Source organism: Bacillus rossius, assembly GCF_032445375.1.
Source record: "Bacillus rossius redtenbacheri isolate Brsri chromosome 4 unlocalized genomic scaffold, Brsri_v3 Brsri_v3_scf4_1, whole genome shotgun sequence".
NCBI lineage: Eukaryota > Metazoa > Arthropoda > Insecta > Phasmatodea > Bacillidae > Bacillus > Bacillus rossius.
Genome location: NW_026962010.1, coordinates 15,142,803 through 15,161,990, shown reverse-complemented (window position 1 = coordinate 15,161,990; position 19,188 = coordinate 15,142,803). Strand labels below are relative to the sequence as shown.

Here is a 19,188-nt window from a genome sequence, read left to right as displayed (position 1 = left end):
AATCAAGAAATATTTTTTTAAAAATGTATATCTACAAAACTAAATTAAAATTCTTATAATGTTTTTGATGTTAAAGTATGTATAAAAAAACTTTTTAAACAAATGAATATAAAAAAAATAATTCTACGTCTAAACGGTACGAAGAAGGTACTTGGTAGGGGGGAGGGGGAATTGGGGCAAAAACTAATGTGTGAGCGATGTATATATATATATGTATGTATGAAACGCAGAGAAAATAAAATGGAAAAAAAAAATTTTAATGTTTGTGTTTTATCGTAATAATAAATCCTCCCAAGTCACTATACACACATTGTTTTTAAAAACAAAAAAATATCTCTTCATGTTTATACTTGAAAAAAAAAATTATACATATTTATACTTGTAAAAAAAAATTAATTCTTTTCAGCTTTATACTTGGAAAAAAAATTATTCATCTTTATACTTGGAAAAAAAATTATACATATTTATACTTGGAAAAAAAAATTATACATCTTTATACTTGGAAAAAAAATAAATTCTTTATTACTTTATACTTGTAATAAATATTAAAAGTTATTCTTTATAAAATAATTTTTTAATATATTGTTAGCACGTGGCGACCAGCACACGAGTCCTTGAAGAGGACGTTAGGTCTCTGCCCCCAGCGCCGGGTCCCACGGTTCGGCGAGCCACATGGAGGGGGAAGATGCACCAGCATGGTCCAGGGGAGAGGAGGGGAAATTTTTGCAAACTAAGATTCCCACCACCTCCACCCCGCCTCCACCGCCGCGGCCAGGGGACGCCGGACCCCCACCACCGCCGCGAGCGCTGTGGAGGGGGTAAAAGTCGCCTCACTGTCCGGCCGACCGCGTAACGGAGCAGCCGTGCTTCTCGCACGCTCCCCGCATGACGCATATATACACGTACAGAAATTAAAAAAAAATACAATTTATTACATACAAAGTTTTATTTATACAAAATATGTTTTACACACACAAGTATTTAATTTAAAAAAAAAAACTCATTGTTTTAAAATATCCTTTTCATCAATCCACGAGTCAAACTCTGGTCCATGATGCAACCATCGTATTAAGGCCTTACCCTTCTTACGCCGTAACACTTTTTCAACGAGAAAAGTATCTGGAAATTTAGTTTTCATAATCTCTTCTCCATAAAACGCCCCTGTTATACGTTTTCCTTTCAGATCCTCGAGAAAATAAGTACGCGGATACGTATTTTTTATTCTACATACACGAAATAGTTCACCAGTCCAATTCCCCTTGTAAGGTCTGTGAAAAATTCCGCGATTTTTCGAAATCCGCACAATGTCGCCGATATTCGCTTTTTTCTTTCGCGAATCTAGTATATTAGTCTTGGAGTACACAGTTCGAAGCAGTCGATTGTCCTTTACGTCCTTTGGCTTCATTTTCGTTGTAGAATGCACAGTAGAATTGTATTCTCGTACCAGTTTAGGAAGTAAACTCAGCCACTTGTAATTACCGTTCACTGTAAAATTCCTATACAGTTTATTCTTCATCGTACGAATCACTCGTTCTGCCATTGACGCTTTGACACCGCTAAACGTAGAATAATGCGTAATGCCAAACTTTTTCATCAGTGCCTTGAATGATGCATTGTAGAATTCTTTCCCGTCGTCCGTCTGCAGTATCGAAGGTCTTCGTTTATGTTTCAAAATATCCGCCATGGCATTCGTAACTTCCACGGCGGTTTTCCGTTTTAAGGGTCTAGCCCACAGGAACTTTGAATAAGTGTCTATGACTATGAGAATGTACCTGTAGCCCTTGTTCACACGCGAATACTCAATCATCTCGATCAGGTCAGACTGCCAATTGTCGTCTAATCCTTTGATTTTTATTTTTCGTCGCGGATAATTACGTCTTGTGGGTTTATGCAACTCGCCCGCAATGGCAAACTTTGACATGATCACTATTCAATATATCCCGCTTCCCGTAATTTTTTAAGTATGGAAGTGATTTCGTTGGTGTGCGAATTATTTCCCACGCTCTGAGATGCCTGTAGCAGTCTAAGACGATCAACTATTTGATTGGGGTCGTCATAATATACATAGTCCAATTTTCTACCAGTGTCGAGTTTATAAATTCCGGCCCCTTCGATGTCTAAGAAAAGACTAGCTATCAAAGGATATTTCTCATGTTCATAATCTTTGAATCGACCTGTTTTCGGGTCATTTTTCACGTAAACGGCGTTGGAAGCGTCTAGCAATCTTCTATATTTTCGCAAATCCACCTCTGAATATCGTCGCGGTTTTTTACGAAACAAAAGTTCGCATAATCCGCGAGTAAGTTTTATCACCTCTTTTCCACATTCAATATTATCGCCGGACACGAAATGTACTTCCTTCGAACCAAGGACCCATTTACTACCTCGTTTATGCACGCCATACGTCGCGTCGCTGTTTCGAGGCACAGATGAGGCCAGGTACTCGCTAGCGAGAGGACCGACTTCGAAACCCTTTTTATTTCGAGGTTTCTTCCTAAAAGTTCGACCGACACGAACTTTGTCTTCGCTAGTAGATACGTTGGAATCGTCTGTTAATTGTGGACTCCGCTTGCGTTTGCCCGTGGACGTAGTTTGCGGCTCCTCTTTTACTTCGATTTTAGTCGGTTTCTCGTTTTCGACGCCCCCTCGCCTGGCTATGAAACTATCCAGACGCGCACTCAAGGGCCTCAATTTTTCCTCTCTTCGAACCTCGTCGCTTAATCTATGTTGCTTGGCGAGCAAGTACTTTGTTCGTATGGCCTCGATGACATCGTGCAGTTGCTTAGCCAAATCGGTGTTAACATCCATACTGTTTATCTCGAAGCACCTTAAGACCCCAGACGTAAATTAAGTTTTGACAGAAGCGACTTTAGGTCGTCGCGTCTTTGTGCATTCGATACTTCGATCATGTCGCGAATTCGAGAATCCGAAGCTTCCACGCGCTGGTCTATGGCTACGAGGTACACGAATATTTCGTCCTTTGCGCGTTTTATTTCCTGGCCGAATAGCGAAATGTATTTACGTATTTCATCATCATGTTTCACGGTGCATAGTTCGGTACGCGGAGCTCCACTGCTACGTCCAAATTTCGAAATGCTATGATTCATGTTTGACGATAAACTGATCGAAACCCTGTCTGTACCTGCCCTTATATAGAGACCAGTCCTTTACGATGACTAGAAATCCGTGTTCTTCTTTCCAACACAAGGAACACATGTCTTTAAATTCCTGAAACGACATGTCGGTGTTTACGTGATCGTCGTAAGCATGACGTAAATTAAGTTCGTCCATGCGAAACAAAACTATTACATTCGCATTATCACGCAGCAAATGTTTGGGTATTCTACCGTACGTCTGACACAGGTATACGCAGTCTACCTTAGCGTGTCTACCCATGGAAAAGTACTCTTGTATTACGCCTTGTTTCTCACAAGCCACATCATCGAACACAAACACGGAATTAGGCTTTGCTTCGTCGGTAGACACCACATCGGTATTATCGCTAAACGGAAAATACTCCAGACCATCCACCGAGCGAAGAACAGCGGCCAAGCGCTGGTACTTTGGCTGTTGCAACGACTTGGAATACAAGTAAACGTTCTTGAACCGAAGACCGTTTGGCTCCTCCAGTAAACTCAGTAAAACACACGTCTTGCCGCAGTTTGACGGTCCTGCTATGATGCAACGTACGGTGGACGGTAATAATATACCATGTCGTGATTCACGACCGATAGTTTCATCGTCTTGCGTAATGCACACTGGCAAACAAACATCTTGCTTGACTACCTCCATCGTACTGACGAAAATTCTATAAGAGAAATCGTATTTATTGATATTAGGTCAGTTGCATGTAATGTCTCGAAGAGGCAGGAACAAACAACACATTGGCGCGGGACTCGTAAACTCGCTGATAAACAATCTACCATTCGAGCTACACATTCCCGGCTACAGATTTTGCGGCCCCGGCACGAAACTAGCGAAAAGGTTAGCTCGAGGTGACGTGGGAATTAATTCTCTCGACGAAAAGTGCAAGCAGCACGATATCGCATATTCATTAAGCAAGGATCTGGAATCTAGGCACCGGGCCGACGAGATATTGGCACAGGAAGCCGAGGTAATAAGCAAATCGCCGGACGCGGGACTAGGAGAGAAAATCGCGGCCTGGAGCGTATCTAAAATCATGAAGGCAAAGACGAAATTAGGAATGGGTGCTCGTCGCCGGACAAGGTGTCGCAAGATCAAGAAGCGCAAGACACAAAGATCCAATAAGAAAAAGGGCGGGTTTTTACCGCTGCTGGTGCCTGCTATTGGTGCACTAGGCGGGATCGCAGCAGCCGCGGCAAATATCGCTAGAGCAGTCAACACTAGCAAGAACCAGAAAAATCAATTAAAGGAAGCACAACGACACAACGCCAACATGGAAGCCATTGCCATCGGTAAAAAAAAAACGGCGCAGGACTGTACCTACGACCTCACAAGGCAGGTCGAGGCATGAAAAAGAAACGAGTAAAGAGAAAATCCTAAGTTCCCTACCGAAACGACCGCTCACCAACGTAGATTTAATAAAGTACGCACGCAAACTTAAAATACCAAATTTCCGTGGCGTGTTTATGCGAGACACTTTGCCCAGCAAGCCAAACACACGTGAGTGTGCCATAATTAATTTAGACACGTCGACGGGTCGAGGCACGCACTGGGTGGCCTATGTAAAGACGGGAAAAAAAGCAACTTACTACGACAGTTTTGGTAATTTACGTCCTCCGCCCGAACTTAGGCGGTACCTGGGTCGGACCACTACGATGTTTTACAATTACGAAACGGAACAGAGGCCTAATCAAACAAATTGCGGACACTTGTGCTTGAGATTTCTGACCAAATATGAAGTATATAAAATAAACGTACAGTAGCGAAAATCAATCAGTCATGTCCGTAACACTCATATTGACAGGTCGTAGCTCGCAGCTACGAGCCACATTCTACCCGCCTCTGGATTTAGTCGGAGAATGGTGTATCGGGCTCGTAGATTTTCAAACGTATAATGCCATACCTAATATCGACGAAGAAAACTGCAAAATGTGCTTCTTGAAAAGTGATGGAACAACAGCTCGGGAAGTTGCCATACCTACCGGCGCATACGAGTTGAGCGATATTACAAATTACATCAAGCAAGCCCTGTCTCCAAACACAATTTTCGAGTTGCGAGATAATCCAAACACACTACAGTGCGAACTTTACTGCAGTGAAAATGTCGACTTTACGAAACCTGGCACCATAGGTACCATGCTCGGATTCGAACCGAAAATATACGCAGCCAAGACCTTGCACGTCTCCACGCGACCTGTAAATATCATGTCGACAAATGTAATACGCATTAACTGTAATTTGGCAAGTGGAACGTACCTCGACGGAAAACTAAACAACATGGTACACGAGTTTTCGCCAACGGTTTCGCCCGGATATAAACTGGTTGAAGTACCGCAAAGTATCATTTACGCCCCTGTGCTCGCCAAAACAGTACACGAGGTGGTAGTCGACATTGTCGATCAAAACGATAAACTAGTAAATTTTAGAAACGAAGAAATTACACTACGTTTACACTTGAAGCGATGGGACTGATTTTCAAGACCTATAAATCAAATAAGCGACACGAACCCAGGACCAGTCTGTTGCGAGGCCGCGGCGCGCTAACACCTCTTAACGTTAAGTATCTCCGAAGTTTAGGCTACAAAGTTCACAAGCATGGAAGATTATTTAAACGTGTCAGAAAAAGCTCAGTTTAGCGACGATGTAAATAAATTTGAATATCACTGCTACGCACCCTACCTCCAAGGACCGTATATGCCCGGTAGGGAAATACGCATCCCGGTACAGAAACAAGACGTTTACACTCTACCCTGCCAGTCGTTTATTCGTATAAGAGGCACGTTGACAAAGGCGGACGGAACACATCCCACAACTGCATATTTCGGTCGAAACGGAATATTTCATTTATTCGAACGAGTTATTTTCGAATTGAATAATATTGCGATCGATGAATCGTGGGACTTGGGCATTACCGCCACGATGAAAAATTACCTGTCTCTAACACCGAACGACCTGAGCGCGACCAAAATCGCGGGTTTTGGAATGGAACCCGATTTCAAAATTCCCATCTACGAATCTGGAAAATTCGAAGTTAGCATACCGCTTTCGATGCTTCTCGGCTTCGCGGAGGATTACAAGAAAATATTAATTCAAGCCCGCCAAGAACTCGTGTTAATTCTAGCGACATCGCACCTGAATGCCGTCGTGGGAGCACCCGAAAACGACCCCCAGCCGGTCGCAGTTACCGTCACGAGCACCGAGTGGTTTGTTCCGCACATAACCGTCAGCACGAAAGAAAGAGTCAGACTTTTAAGTTACGTCAAAAAGGACAAGACGGTCGAAATTGCGTTCAGGAGCTGGAATCTCGTAACGTGCCCCTTACTGACCAAGAATAGACGCAATCACTGGGTCGTCAAGACGTCGAGCAGTACGGAAAAACCTAGGTATATAATATTAGCTTTGCAGACAGACAGACAAATGAACCTCAAGACCGACAGATCGGTGTTTGACCACTGTTTTATGGAAAATGTAAAATTATTTTTAAACAGCGAAAGTTACCCGTACGTGGACATGAACATTGATTTTGAAAATGGCGGTATTTCCTTGCCGTATCACATGTACACGCAGTTCCAATCTTCGTACCACGGACGAGAATCGCACCCGATCCTAAGTCCAGGCACCTATAAAACATTAGCTCCGCTAATCGTATTTGACGTGAGCAAACAAGACGAATCGATTCGCAGTTCTATGATTGATTGCCGATTGGAAATTTCCACGAAAGATGACGTACCGCCACTCACAACGGCGTACTGTCTAATCCTACACGACAGAGTAATTAATTACGATGCGTTTTCAGGTCTCGTGAAAATATTGAACTAGATATAAATACGTCTGCATGTATCATCCCATCATCAGTCGGTTTCGGAATGTACTGCAACCTGCAATGTTTCCAGAGCCAAAATGGGTTCGTGCTCAAGGAAATTGCCGTCACTCACGACGGCCGGACTCGAACCCGCAGCTTCCGACCCCCGTATCCGTGGAAACTACTAGACGAAAAAAGTAAACGGTCGAACGAATGGCTATGTAAATATTATCACGGACTAGAGTGGGACGAAGGAAAAATTCCGTACCACCAAGTGAAAAACACACTTCAAGATTTACTACTGCGAAATCCGCGTGGTATAATCTACGTTGCCGGACCTGAACAGAAGAAATGGCTACGAGGACTGTGTGACGACGGAGCAGCTGAAATCGTGGATATACAGACCGACTACGGCTGTCCTTCCCTGCGCAAACTATGTTCAATGTACGAAGCCAAGCATCCAAACGACAAGTTTGAACGTGTCTGTGCCTGTTCAAACTCGCAGCTAATGCAGAAATGGCACGCGCAGCAGTGCGAATAACTTTTTTTTTAAATATTGGCAAACCCGATTTTTTTTTGTCAAATAGTGGCACACCTGAATTTAATTTTTTTGGTATAAATAGCTCGAAAACCGTGCTCTATCAATCAGTTGACGTTCGGACACGATGACGCCATTCCAGCCGGAAACCGAGTACCTGAGTGCGAAACCAGACTACAGCTGTATTGAATACAGTTTCCTGGACGAAGAAGAAAATTTACGCACGTATACGGAAATATGTTACGGTGGAGTATTACATTTCCTAATGGCTCATTCACCACGCAGTTATGAGCTATCACAACAACAAATAAACTGTTGCGGGGCGGAAAAGTGCGTCGTGTTTTACCTCAGACCAACATCCGTTCTTCCATGCACCAAGGAAGAAATTCTCGGTACAACTCTACACGCATCCGACTGCACGTCAGAAGAGTGTAGCGGTATCGACCCTGGCACCCCGGGCTGCAGTGAGCAGTCCAAACCCGAGGTTTCGAAGCGCAGCGACTTGTCCAAACTCGCCGCTTCGAAGCGCAGCGACCTGTCCAGACCTGAACTCAAGACTAGGACTCGACGTGACCCTCTCCCAGACTCGAACCGGCAACTCGGCGCCGCAGCACCAAGAAACGTGGATTGAGCGTCGATACGCCGCAGATCTACAGTGATAATGCTACGGACTTTTACGAATTTGATTCTGTAAAAACCATTCGTACCGCCCTGTGTTCTGTACTCTCTGCCTTGCTAGATGTTTTGAAGTAATAAAAAAATCAAAAAACTATTGTAATGACTTTTTATTTATCCTTCCGTTTAAAAAAATAATAATTTGGGATTGAAAAGGTAATCGTAAAATTAAAAAAAAATGATATTTTACAGCCGGTTATGTAAATATGAAAGTGATGAAAATAACCTAATCTATAAAGTGTCATAGTATATAAATTTTTAATAAGTTGGTAATTATTTCGTCTGGAGCATGGCGATTCACGTGGTGAATCTTCCAGCTGCCAGGAGCTGAGTGAATCTGATTGGCCAGTGGATATCCCCACCATGCCGTCGGCCCTAGGCGGGGATTGTCAGCCTCCCTCCCGATTCCCGCAACATTCGCTCCTCCCACTTCCCTCATCCCTTCCCCTGATTGCAAAAAATCGTCCTGACCATGCTGCAGTTTTCGCAGGGCCTGATTGGCTAGAGTCTGTGACCAAGGGGGGAATTTACCTATAAATTGGCGTGTGAGACGTCGGGGGCTTCACTTTTGGTCTTGCCGCCGTCACCGCATGTTCCCGTTTGAGCTTCGTTGCGACTCTTTCCGCCTCTACAACTCCAGCAGCTTGGTAAGTACAACTTCTCCGTAAATTTTAACTTTGAAAATTTTGACGTAAATTTTAACTTTGAAAATTTTTCCGAACGTTTTCAACTTTGAAATTTTTTCCGAACGTTTTCAACTTTGTAAAATTTTTTCGTAAATTTTAACTTTGAAATTTTTCCGAACGTTTTCAACTTTGAAAATTTTTCCGAACGTTTTCAACTTTGAAAATTTTTCCGAACGTTTTCAAGTTTGAAATTTTTTTGAACTGTAATTTTTTTTAATCTTTTACATTACGGTCTCGCGTGTGTGTATGCCTTCGCTGCGGCCTTCACCCAGTGGCCAGCTGTTAGGCTTGCTGACTGAGTGAAGGCCGCAGCGAAGGCATACACACACGCGAGACCGTAATGTAAAAGATTAAAAAAAATTACAGTTCAAAAAAATTTCAAACTTGAAAACGTTCGGAAAAATTTTCAAAGTTGAAAACGTTCGGAAAAATTTTCAAAGTTGAAAACGTTCGGAAAAATTTCAAAGTTAAAATTTACGAAAAATTTTTACAAAGTTGAAAACGTTCGGAAAAAATTTCAAAGTTGAAAACGTTCGGAAAAATTTTCAAAGTTAAAATTTACGTCAAAATTTTCAAAGTTAAAATTTACGGAGAAGTTGTACTTACCAAGCTGCTGGAGTTGTAGAGGCGGAAAGAGTCGCAACGAAGCTCAAACGGGAACATGCGGTGACGGCGGCAAGACCAAAAGTGAAGCCCACGACGTCTCACACGCCAATTTATAGGTAAATTCCCCCCTTGGTCACAGACTCTAGCCAATCAGGCCCTGCGAAAACTGCAGCATGGTCAGGACGATTTTTTGCAATCAGGGGAAGGGATGAGGGAAGTGGGAGGAGCGAATGTTGCGGGAATCGGGAGGGAGGCTGACAATCCCCGCCTAGGGCCGACGGCATGGTGGGGATATCCACTGGCCAATCAGATTCACTCAGCTCCTGGCAGCTGGAAGATTCACCACGTGAATCGCCATGCTCCAGACGAAATAATTACCAACTTATTAAAAATTTATATATTATGACACTTTATAGATTAGGTTATTTTCATCACTTTAATATTTACATAACCGGCTGTAAAATATCATTTTTTTTTAATTTTACGATTACCTTTTCAATCCCAAATTATTATTTTTTTAAACGGAAGGATAAATAAAAAGTCATTACAATAGTTTTTTGATTTTTTTATTACTTCAAAACATCTAGCAAGGCAGAGAGTACAGAACACAGGGCGGTACGAATGGTTTTTACAGAATCAAATTCGTAAAAGTCCGTAGCATTATCAGTGTAGATCTGCGGCGTATCGACGCTCAATCCACGTTTCTTGGTGCTGCGGCGCCGAGTTGCCGGTTCGAGTCTGGGAGAGGGTCGACGTCGAGTCCTAGTCTTGAGTTCAGGTCTGGACAGGTCGCTGCGCTTCGAAGCGGCGAGTTTGGACAGGTCGCTGCGCTTCGAAACCTCGGGTTTGGACTGCTCACTGCAGCCCGGGGTGCCGGGGTCGATACCGCTACAGTCTTCTGACGTGCAGTCGGATGCGTGTAGAGTTGTACCGAGAATTTCTTCCTTGGTGCATGGAAGAACGGATGTTGGTCTGAGGTTAAACACGACGCACTTTTCCGCCCCGCAACAGTTTATTTGTTGTTGTGATGGCTCATAACTGCGTGGTGAATGAGCCATTAAGAAATGTAATACTCCACCGTAACATATTTCCGTATACGTGCGTAAATTTTCTTCTTCGTCCAGGAAACTGTATTAAATACAGCTGTAGTCTGGTTTCGCACTCAGGTACTCGGTTTCCGGCTGGAATGGCGTCATCGTGTCCGAACGTCAACTGATTGATAGAGCACGGTTTTCGAGCTATTTATACCAAAAAAATTAAATTCAGGTGTGCCACTATTTGACAAAAAAAAATCGGGTTTGCCAATATTTAAAAAAAAAGTTATTCGCACTGCTGCGCGTGCCATTTCTGCATTAGCTGCGAGTTTGAACAGGCACAGACACGTTCAAACTTGTCGTTTGGATGCTTGGCTTCGTACATTGAACATAGTTTGCGCAGGGAAGGACAGCCGTAGTCGGTCTGTATATCCACGATTTCAGCTGCTCCGTCGTCACACAGTCCTCGTAGCCATTTCTTCTGTTCAGGTCCGGCAACGTAGATTATACCACGCGGATTTCGCAGTAGTAAATCTTGAAGTGTGTTTTTCACTTGGTGGTACGGAATTTTTCCTTCGTCCCACTCTAGTCCGTGATAATATTTACATAGCCATTCGTTCGACCGTTTACTTTTTTCGTCTAGTAGTTTCCACGGATACGGGGGTCGGAAGCTGCGGGTTCGAGTCCGGCCGTCGTGAGTGACGGCAATTTCCTTGAGCACGAACACATTTTGGCTCTGGAAACATTGCAGGTTGCAGTACATTCCGAAACCGACTGATGATGGGATGATACATGCAGACGTATTTATATCTAGTTCAATATTTTCACGAGACCTGAAAACGCATCGTAATTAATTACTCTGTCATGTAGGATTAGACAGTACGCCGTTGTGAGTGGCGGTATGTCATCTTTCGTGGAAATTTCCAATCGGCAATCAATCATAGAACTGCGAATCGATTCGTCTTGTTTGCTCACGTCAAATACGATTAGCGGAGCTAATGTTTTATAGGTGCCTGGACTTAGGATAGGGTGCGATTCTCGTCCGTGGTACGAAGATTGGAACTGCGTGTACATGTGATACGGCAAGGAAATACCGCCATTTTCAAAATCAATGTTCATGTCCACGTACGGGTAACTTTCGCTGTTTAAAAATAATTTTACATTTTCCATAAAACAGTGGTCAAACACCGATCTGTCGGTCTTGAGGTTCGTTTGTCTGTCTGTCTGCAAAGCTAATATTATATACCTAGGTTTTTCCGTACTGCTCGACGTCTTGACGACCCAGTGATTGCGTCTATTCTGGGTCAGTAAGGAGCACGTTACGAGATTCCAGCTCCTGAACGCAATTTCGACCGTCTTGTCCTTTTTGACGTAACTTAAAAGTCTGACTCTTTCTTTCGTGCTGACGGTTATGTGCGGAACAAACCACTCGGTGCTCGTGACGGTAACTGCGACCGGCTGGGGGTCGTTTCCGGGTGCTCCCACGACGGCATTCAGGTGCGATGTCGCTAGAATTAACACGAGTTCTTGGCGGGCTTGAATTAATATTTTCTTGTAATCCTCCGCGAAGCCGAGAAGCATCGAAAGCGGTATGCTAACTTCGAATTTTCCAGATTCGTAGATGGGAATTTTGAAATCGGGTTCCATTCCAAAACCCGCGATTTTGGTCGCGCTCAGGTCGTTCGGTGTTAGAGACAGGTAATTTTTCATCGTGGCGGTAATGCCCAAGTCCCACGATTCATCGATCGCAATATTATTCAATTCGAAAATAACTCGTTCGAATAAATGCAATATTCCGTTTCGACCGAAATATGCAGTTGTGGGATGTGTTCCGTCCGCCTTTGTCAACGTGCCTCTTATACGAATAAACGACTGGCAGGGTAGAGTGTAAACGTCTTGTTTCTGTACCGGGATGCGTATTTCCCTACCGGGCATATACGGTCCTTGGAGGTAGGGTGCGTAGCAGTGATATTCAAATTTATTTACATCGTCGCTAAACTGAGCTTTTTCTGACACGTTTAAATAATCTTCCATGCTTGTGAACTTTGTAGCCTAAACTTCGGAGATACTTAACGTTAAGAGGTGTTAGCGCGCCGCGGCCTCGCAACAGACTGGTCCTGGGTTCGTGTCGCTTATTTGATTTATAGGTCTTGAAAATCAGTCCCATCGCTTCAAGTGTAAACGTAGTGTAATTTCTTCGTTTCTAAAATTTACTAGTTTATCGTTTTGATCGACAATGTCGACTACCACCTCGTGTACTGTTTTGGCAAGCACAGGGGCGTAAATGATACTTTGCGGTACTTCAACCAGTTTATATCCGGGCGAAACCGTTGGCGAAAACTCGTGTACCATGTTGTTTAGTTTTCCGTCGAGGTACGTTCCACTTGCCAAATTACAGTTTATGCGTATTACATTTGTCGACATGATATTTACAGGTCGCGTGGAGACGTGCAAGGTCTTGGCTGCGTATATTTTCAGGTTCGAATCCGAGCATGGTACCTATGGTGCCAGGTTTCGTAAAGTCGACATTTTCACTGCAGTAAAGTTCGCACTGTAGCGTGTTTGGATTATCTCGCAACTCGAAAATTGTGTTTGGAGACAGGGCTTGCTTGATGTAATTTGTAATATCGCTCAACTCGTATGCGCCGGTAGGTATGGCAACTTCCCGAGCTGTTGTTCCATCACTTTTCAAGAAGCACATTTTGCAGTTTTCTTCGTCGATATTAGGTATGGCATTATACGTTTGAAAATCTACGAGCCCGATACACCATTCTCCGACTAAATCCAGAGGCGGGTAGAATGTGGCTCGTAGCTGCGAGCTACGACCTGTCAATATGAGTGTTACGGACATGACTGATTGATTTTCGCTACTGTACGTTTATTTTATATACTTCATATTTGGTCAGAAATCTCAAGCACAAGTGTCCGCAATTTGTTTGATTAGGCCTCTGTTCCGTTTCGTAATTGCAAACATCGTAGTGGTCCGACCCAGGTACCGCCTAAGTTCGGGCGGAGGACGTAAATTACCAAAACTGTCGTAGTAAGTTGCTTTTTTTCCCGTCTTTACATAGGCCACCCAGTGCGTGCCTCGACCCGTCGACGTGTCTAAATTAATTATGGCACACTCACGTGTGTTTGGCTTGCTGGGCAAATTGTCTCGCATAAACACGCCACGGAAATTTGGTATTTTAAGTTTGCGTGCGTACTTTATTAAATCTACGTTGGTGAGCGGTCGTTTCGGTAGGGATCTTAGGATTTTCTCTTTACTCGTTTCTTTTTCATGCCTCGACCTGCCTTGTGAGGTCGTAGGTACAGTCCTGCGCCGTTTTTTTTTTTACCGATGGCAATGGCTTCCATGTTGGCGTTGTGTCGTTGTGCTTCCTTTAATTGATTTTTCTGGTTCTTGCTAGTGTTGACTGCTCTAGCGATATTTGCCGCGGCTGCTGCGATCCCGCCTAGTGCACCTATAGCAGGCACCAGCAGCGGTAAAAACCCGCCCTTTTTCTTATTGGATCTTTGTGTCTTGCGCTTCTTGATCTTGCGACACCTGGTCCGGCGACGAGCACCCATTCCTAATTTCGTCTTTGCCTTCATGATTTTAGATACGCTCCAGGCCGCGATTTTCTCTCCTAGTCCCGCGTCCGGCGATTTGCTTATTACCTCGGCTTCCTGTGCCAATATCTCGTCGGCCCGGTGCCTAGATTCCAGATCCTTGCTTAATGAATATGCGATATCGTGCTGCTTGCACTTTTCGTCGAGAGAATTAATTCCCACGTCACCTCGAGCTAACCTTTTCGCTAGTTTCGTGCCGGGGCCGCAAAATCTGTAGCCGGGAATGTGTAGCTCGAATGGTAGATTGTTTATCAGCGAGTTTACGAGTCCCGCACCAATGTGTTGTTTGTTCCTGCCTCTTCGAGACATTACATGCAACTGACCTAATATCAATAAATACGATTTCTCTTATAGAATTTTCGTCAGTACGATGGAGGTAGTCAAGCAAGATGTTTGTTTGCCAGTGTGCATTACGCAAGACGATGAAACTATCGGTCGTGAATCACGACATGGTATATTATTACCGTCCACCGTACGTTGCATCATAGCAGGACCGTCAAACTGCGGCAAGACGTGTGTTTTACTGAGTTTACTGGAGGAGCCAAACGGTCTTCGGTTCAAGAACGTTTACTTGTATTCCAAGTCGTTGCAACAGCCAAAGTACCAGCGCTTGGCCGCTGTTCTTCGCTCGGTGGATGGTCTGGAGTATTTTCCGTTTAGCGATAATACCGATGTGGTGTCTACCGACGAAGCAAAGCCTAATTCCGTGTTTGTGTTCGATGATGTGGCTTGTGAGAAACAAGGCGTAATACAAGAGTACTTTTCCATGGGTAGACACGCTAAGGTAGACTGCGTATACCTGTGTCAGACGTACGGTAGAATACCCAAACATTTGCTGCGTGATAATGCGAATGTAATAGTTTTGTTTCGCATGGACGAACTTAATTTACGTCATGCTTACGACGATCACGTAAACACCGACATGTCGTTTCAGGAATTTAAAGACATGTGTTCCTTGTGTTGGAAAGAAGAACACGGATTTCTAGTCATCGTAAAGGACTGGCCTCTATATAAGGGCAGGTACAGACAGGGTTTCGATCAGTTTATCGTCAAACATGAATCATAGCATTTCGAAATTTGGACGTAGCAGTGGAGCTCCGCGTACCGAACTATGCACCGTGAAACATGATGATGAAATACGTAAATACATTTCGCTACTCGGCCAGGAAATAAAACGCGCAAAGGACGAAATATTCGTGTACCTCGTAGCCATAGACCAGCGCGTGGAAGCTTCGGATTCTCGAATTCGCGACATGATCGAAGTATCGAATGCACAAAGACGCGACGACCTAAAGTCGCTTCTGTCAAAACTTAATTTACGTCTGGGGTCTTAAGGTGCTTCGAGATAAACAGTATGGATGTTAACACCGATTTGGCTAAGCAACTGCACGATGTCATCGAGGCCATACGAACAAAGTACTTGCTCGCCAAGCAACATAGATTAAGCGACGAGGTTCGAAGAGAGGAAAAATTGAGGCCCTTGAGTGCGCGTCTGGATAGTTTCATAGCCAGGCGAGGGGGCGTCGAAAACGAGAAACCGACTAAAATCGAAGTAAAAGAGGAGCCGCAAACTACGTCCACGGGCAAACGCAAGCGGAGTCCACAATTAACAGACGATTCCAACGTATCTACTAGCGAAGACAAAGTTCGTGTCGGTCGAACTTTTAGGAAGAAACCTCGAAATAAAAAGGGTTTCGAAGTCGGTCCTCTCGCTAGCGAGTACCTGGCCTCATCTGTGCCTCGAAACAGCGACGCGACGTATGGCGTGCATAAACGAGGTAGTAAATGGGTCCTTGGTTCGAAGGAAGTACATTTCGTGTCCGGCGATAATATTGAATGTGGAAAAGAGGTGATAAAACTTACTCGCGGATTATGCGAACTTTTGTTTCGTAAAAAACCGCGACGATATTCAGAGGTGGATTTGCGAAAATATAGAAGATTGCTAGACGCTTCCAACGCCGTTTACGTGAAAAATGACCCGAAAACAGGTCGATTCAAAGATTATGAACATGAGAAATATCCTTTGATAGCTAGTCTTTTCTTAGACATCGAAGGGGCCGGAATTTATAAACTCGACACTGGTAGAAAATTGGACTATGTATATTATGACGACCCCAATGAAATAGTTGATCGTCTTAGACTGCTACAGGCATCTCAGAGCGTGGGAAATAATTCGCACACCAACGAAATCACTTCCATACTTGAAGAATTACGGGAAGCGGGATATATTGAATAGTGATCATGTCAAAGTTTGCCATTGCGGGCGAGTTGCATAAACCCACAAGACGTAATTATCCGCGAAGAAAAATAAAAACCAAAGGATTAGACGACAATTGGCAGTCTGACCTGATCGAGATGATTGAGTATTCGCGTGTGAACAAGGGCTACAGGTACATTCTCATAGTCATAGACACTTATTCAAAGTTCCTGTGGGCTAGACCCTTAAAACGGAAAACCGCCGTGGAAGTTACGAATGCCATGGCGGATATTTTGAAACATAAACGAAGACCTTCGATACTGCAGACGGACGACGGGAAAGAATTCTACAATGCATCATTCAAGGCACTGATGAAAAAGTTTGGCATTACGCATTATTCTACGTTTAGCGGTGTCAAAGCGTCAATGGCAGAACGAGTGATTCGTACGATGAAGAATAAACTGTATAGGAATTTTACAGTGAACGGTAATTACAAGTGGCTGAGTTTACTTCCTAAACTGGTACGAGAATACAATTCTACTGTGCATTCTACAACGAAAATGAAGCCAAAGGACGTAAAGGACAATCGACTGCTTCGAACTGTGTACTCCAAGACTAATATACTAGATTCGCGAAAGAAAAAAGCGAATATCGGCGACATTGTGCGGATTTCGAAAAATCGCGGAATTTTTCACAGACTTTACAAGGGGAATTGGACTGGTGAACTATTTCGTGTATGTAGAATAAAAAATACGTATCCGCGTACTTATTTTCTCGAGGATCTGAAAGGAAAACGTATAACAGGGGCGTTTTATGGAGAAGAGATTATGAAAACTAAATTTCCAGATACTTTTCTCGTTGAAAAAGTGTTACGGCGTAAGAAGGGTAAGGCCTTAATACGATGGTTGCATCATGGACCAGAGTTTGACTCGTGGATTGATGAAAAGGATATTTTAAAACAATGAGTTTTTTTTTTTTAAATTAAATACTTGTGTGTGTAAAACATATTTTGTATAAATAAAACTTTGTATGTAATAAATTGTATTTTTTTTTAATTTCTGTACGTGTATATATGCGTCATGCGGGGAGCGTGCGAGAAGCACGGCTGCTCCGTTACGCGGTCGGCCGGACAGTGAGGCGACTTTTACCCCCTCCACAGCGCTCGCGGCGGTGGTGGGGGTCCGGCGTCCCCTGGCCGCGGCGGTGGAGGCGGGGTGGAGGTGGTGGGAATCTTAGTTTGCAAAAATTTCCCCTCCTCTCCCCTGGACCATGCTGGTGCATCTTCCCCCTCCATGTGGCTCGCCGAACCGTGGGACCCGGCGCTGGGGGCAGAGACCTAACGTCCTCTTCAAGGACTCGTGTGCTGGTCGCCACGTGCTAACAATATATTAAAAAATTATTTTATAAAGAATAACTTTTAATATTTATTACAAGTATAAAGTAATAAAGAATTTATTTTTTTTCCAAGTATAAAGATGTATAATTTTTTTTTCCAAGTATAAATATGTATAATTTTTTTTCCAAGTATAAAGATGAATAATTTTTTTTCCAAGTATAAAGCTGAAAAGAATTAATTTTTTTTACAAGTATAAATATGTATAATTTTTTTTTTCAAGTATAAACATGAAGAGATATTTTTTTGTTTTTAAAAACAATGTGTGTATAGTGACTTGGGAGGATTTATTATTACGATAAAACACAAACATTAAAAGTTTTTTTTTTCCATTTTATTTTCTCTGCGTTTCATACATACATATATATATACATCGCTCACACATTAGTTTTTGCCCCAATTCCCCCTCCCCCCTACCAAGTACCTTCTTCGTACCGTTTAGACGTAGAATTATTTTTTTTATATTCATTTGTTTAAAAAGTTTTTTTATACATACTTTAACATCAAAAACATTATAAGAATTTTAATTTAGTTTTGTAGATATACATTTTTAAAAAAATATTTCTTGATTACAAAGTTTTTTAACAAAGATGCAAAAAACAAAATAGTTGTAAGAACATGGCTATTTTTTTCTTCGTTCACGTTTTGATTAAAAAGATTCACTGCATAAAATATACAACATCAAAATAAATATATTTATAAAGTATATGACGGTTAATTTTTGCATTGCCTATGAATATGCATTGCCGCGTTAAAGTTAGCGTCAAACAATAGTTTTGATCTGGCCACGGGACACAGTTCACGACAGCAAGGTGTCTCAAACTTTGAACACTGTAAATATTTCACGCTATACTTGTCGTCACGCAGATCACTGTTCTTCTGTGGACTCTGGTATGGAGCGATGGCTATCCGTATACTTCGACACGGGATGATGATGAGGTAGCGATGGCGACGGTGTAGACATTGCAGAACTTGACATTCGGCGTGATGCAATTGACGTTAGTGGCGTTAATGGTCTCGACGGTGTGGGAGATGACAAAGATGGAGATCCGTCACGAGATGTATCAGGCTCTCGGGCAGCACCAGCAATGGTGGTGTGGGACAATGACGCCTCACGTGATGGTTCATGGTTCACGAACTGACGAGAGCCCGCCTCTCCAAACACTTGACGGGCAGACTCCACTGGTGAGAGGTCACGATCGGGGGATCGACCCCGTGGCTCGTCTCGCGACCAGCGACGTCCCTGTCGTCTGCAGCACTCGATGGCATACCAGTTGTGAAGGTATGTTTCCTCGTCTTCTTCATCGCTCATATCGTCACTACGTATTTGCGTCGAGGACTCCAGCATCCATGGGTCATAGATTGATTTTTTCGTTGACATGTTAGTTGCTGCAAGGACCACGATGCTGGTGAGGAGGAACTGAGGCAAAAACTGGCGGCTCCCGGGTCCTGCGGCCGGTATTTATACTTTAAAAGGTAGAATAGGGGTGAGGAGGAGGGT

The 19,188-nt window shown here is 43.3% G+C and overlaps 1 protein-coding gene across 1 annotated transcript in view; it reads right to left on the bottom strand.

Moving 5' to 3' along the window:
* Positions 1–626: 626 nt before the first annotated feature.
* Positions 627–19,188, bottom strand: part of LOC134541725 (collagen, type I, alpha 1b-like) — an 80,565-nt gene continuing 62,003 nt past the window's right edge. Inside the window, exons 6-7 of the mRNA XM_063385372.1 lie at positions 17,443–17,616; positions 627–807 (exon numbers count right to left, since the gene is read on the bottom strand). Coding sequence (XP_063241442.1) covers positions 627–807; positions 17,443–17,616 — 355 coding nt within the window. The remainder of the gene's footprint in view (positions 808–17,442; positions 17,617–19,188) is intronic.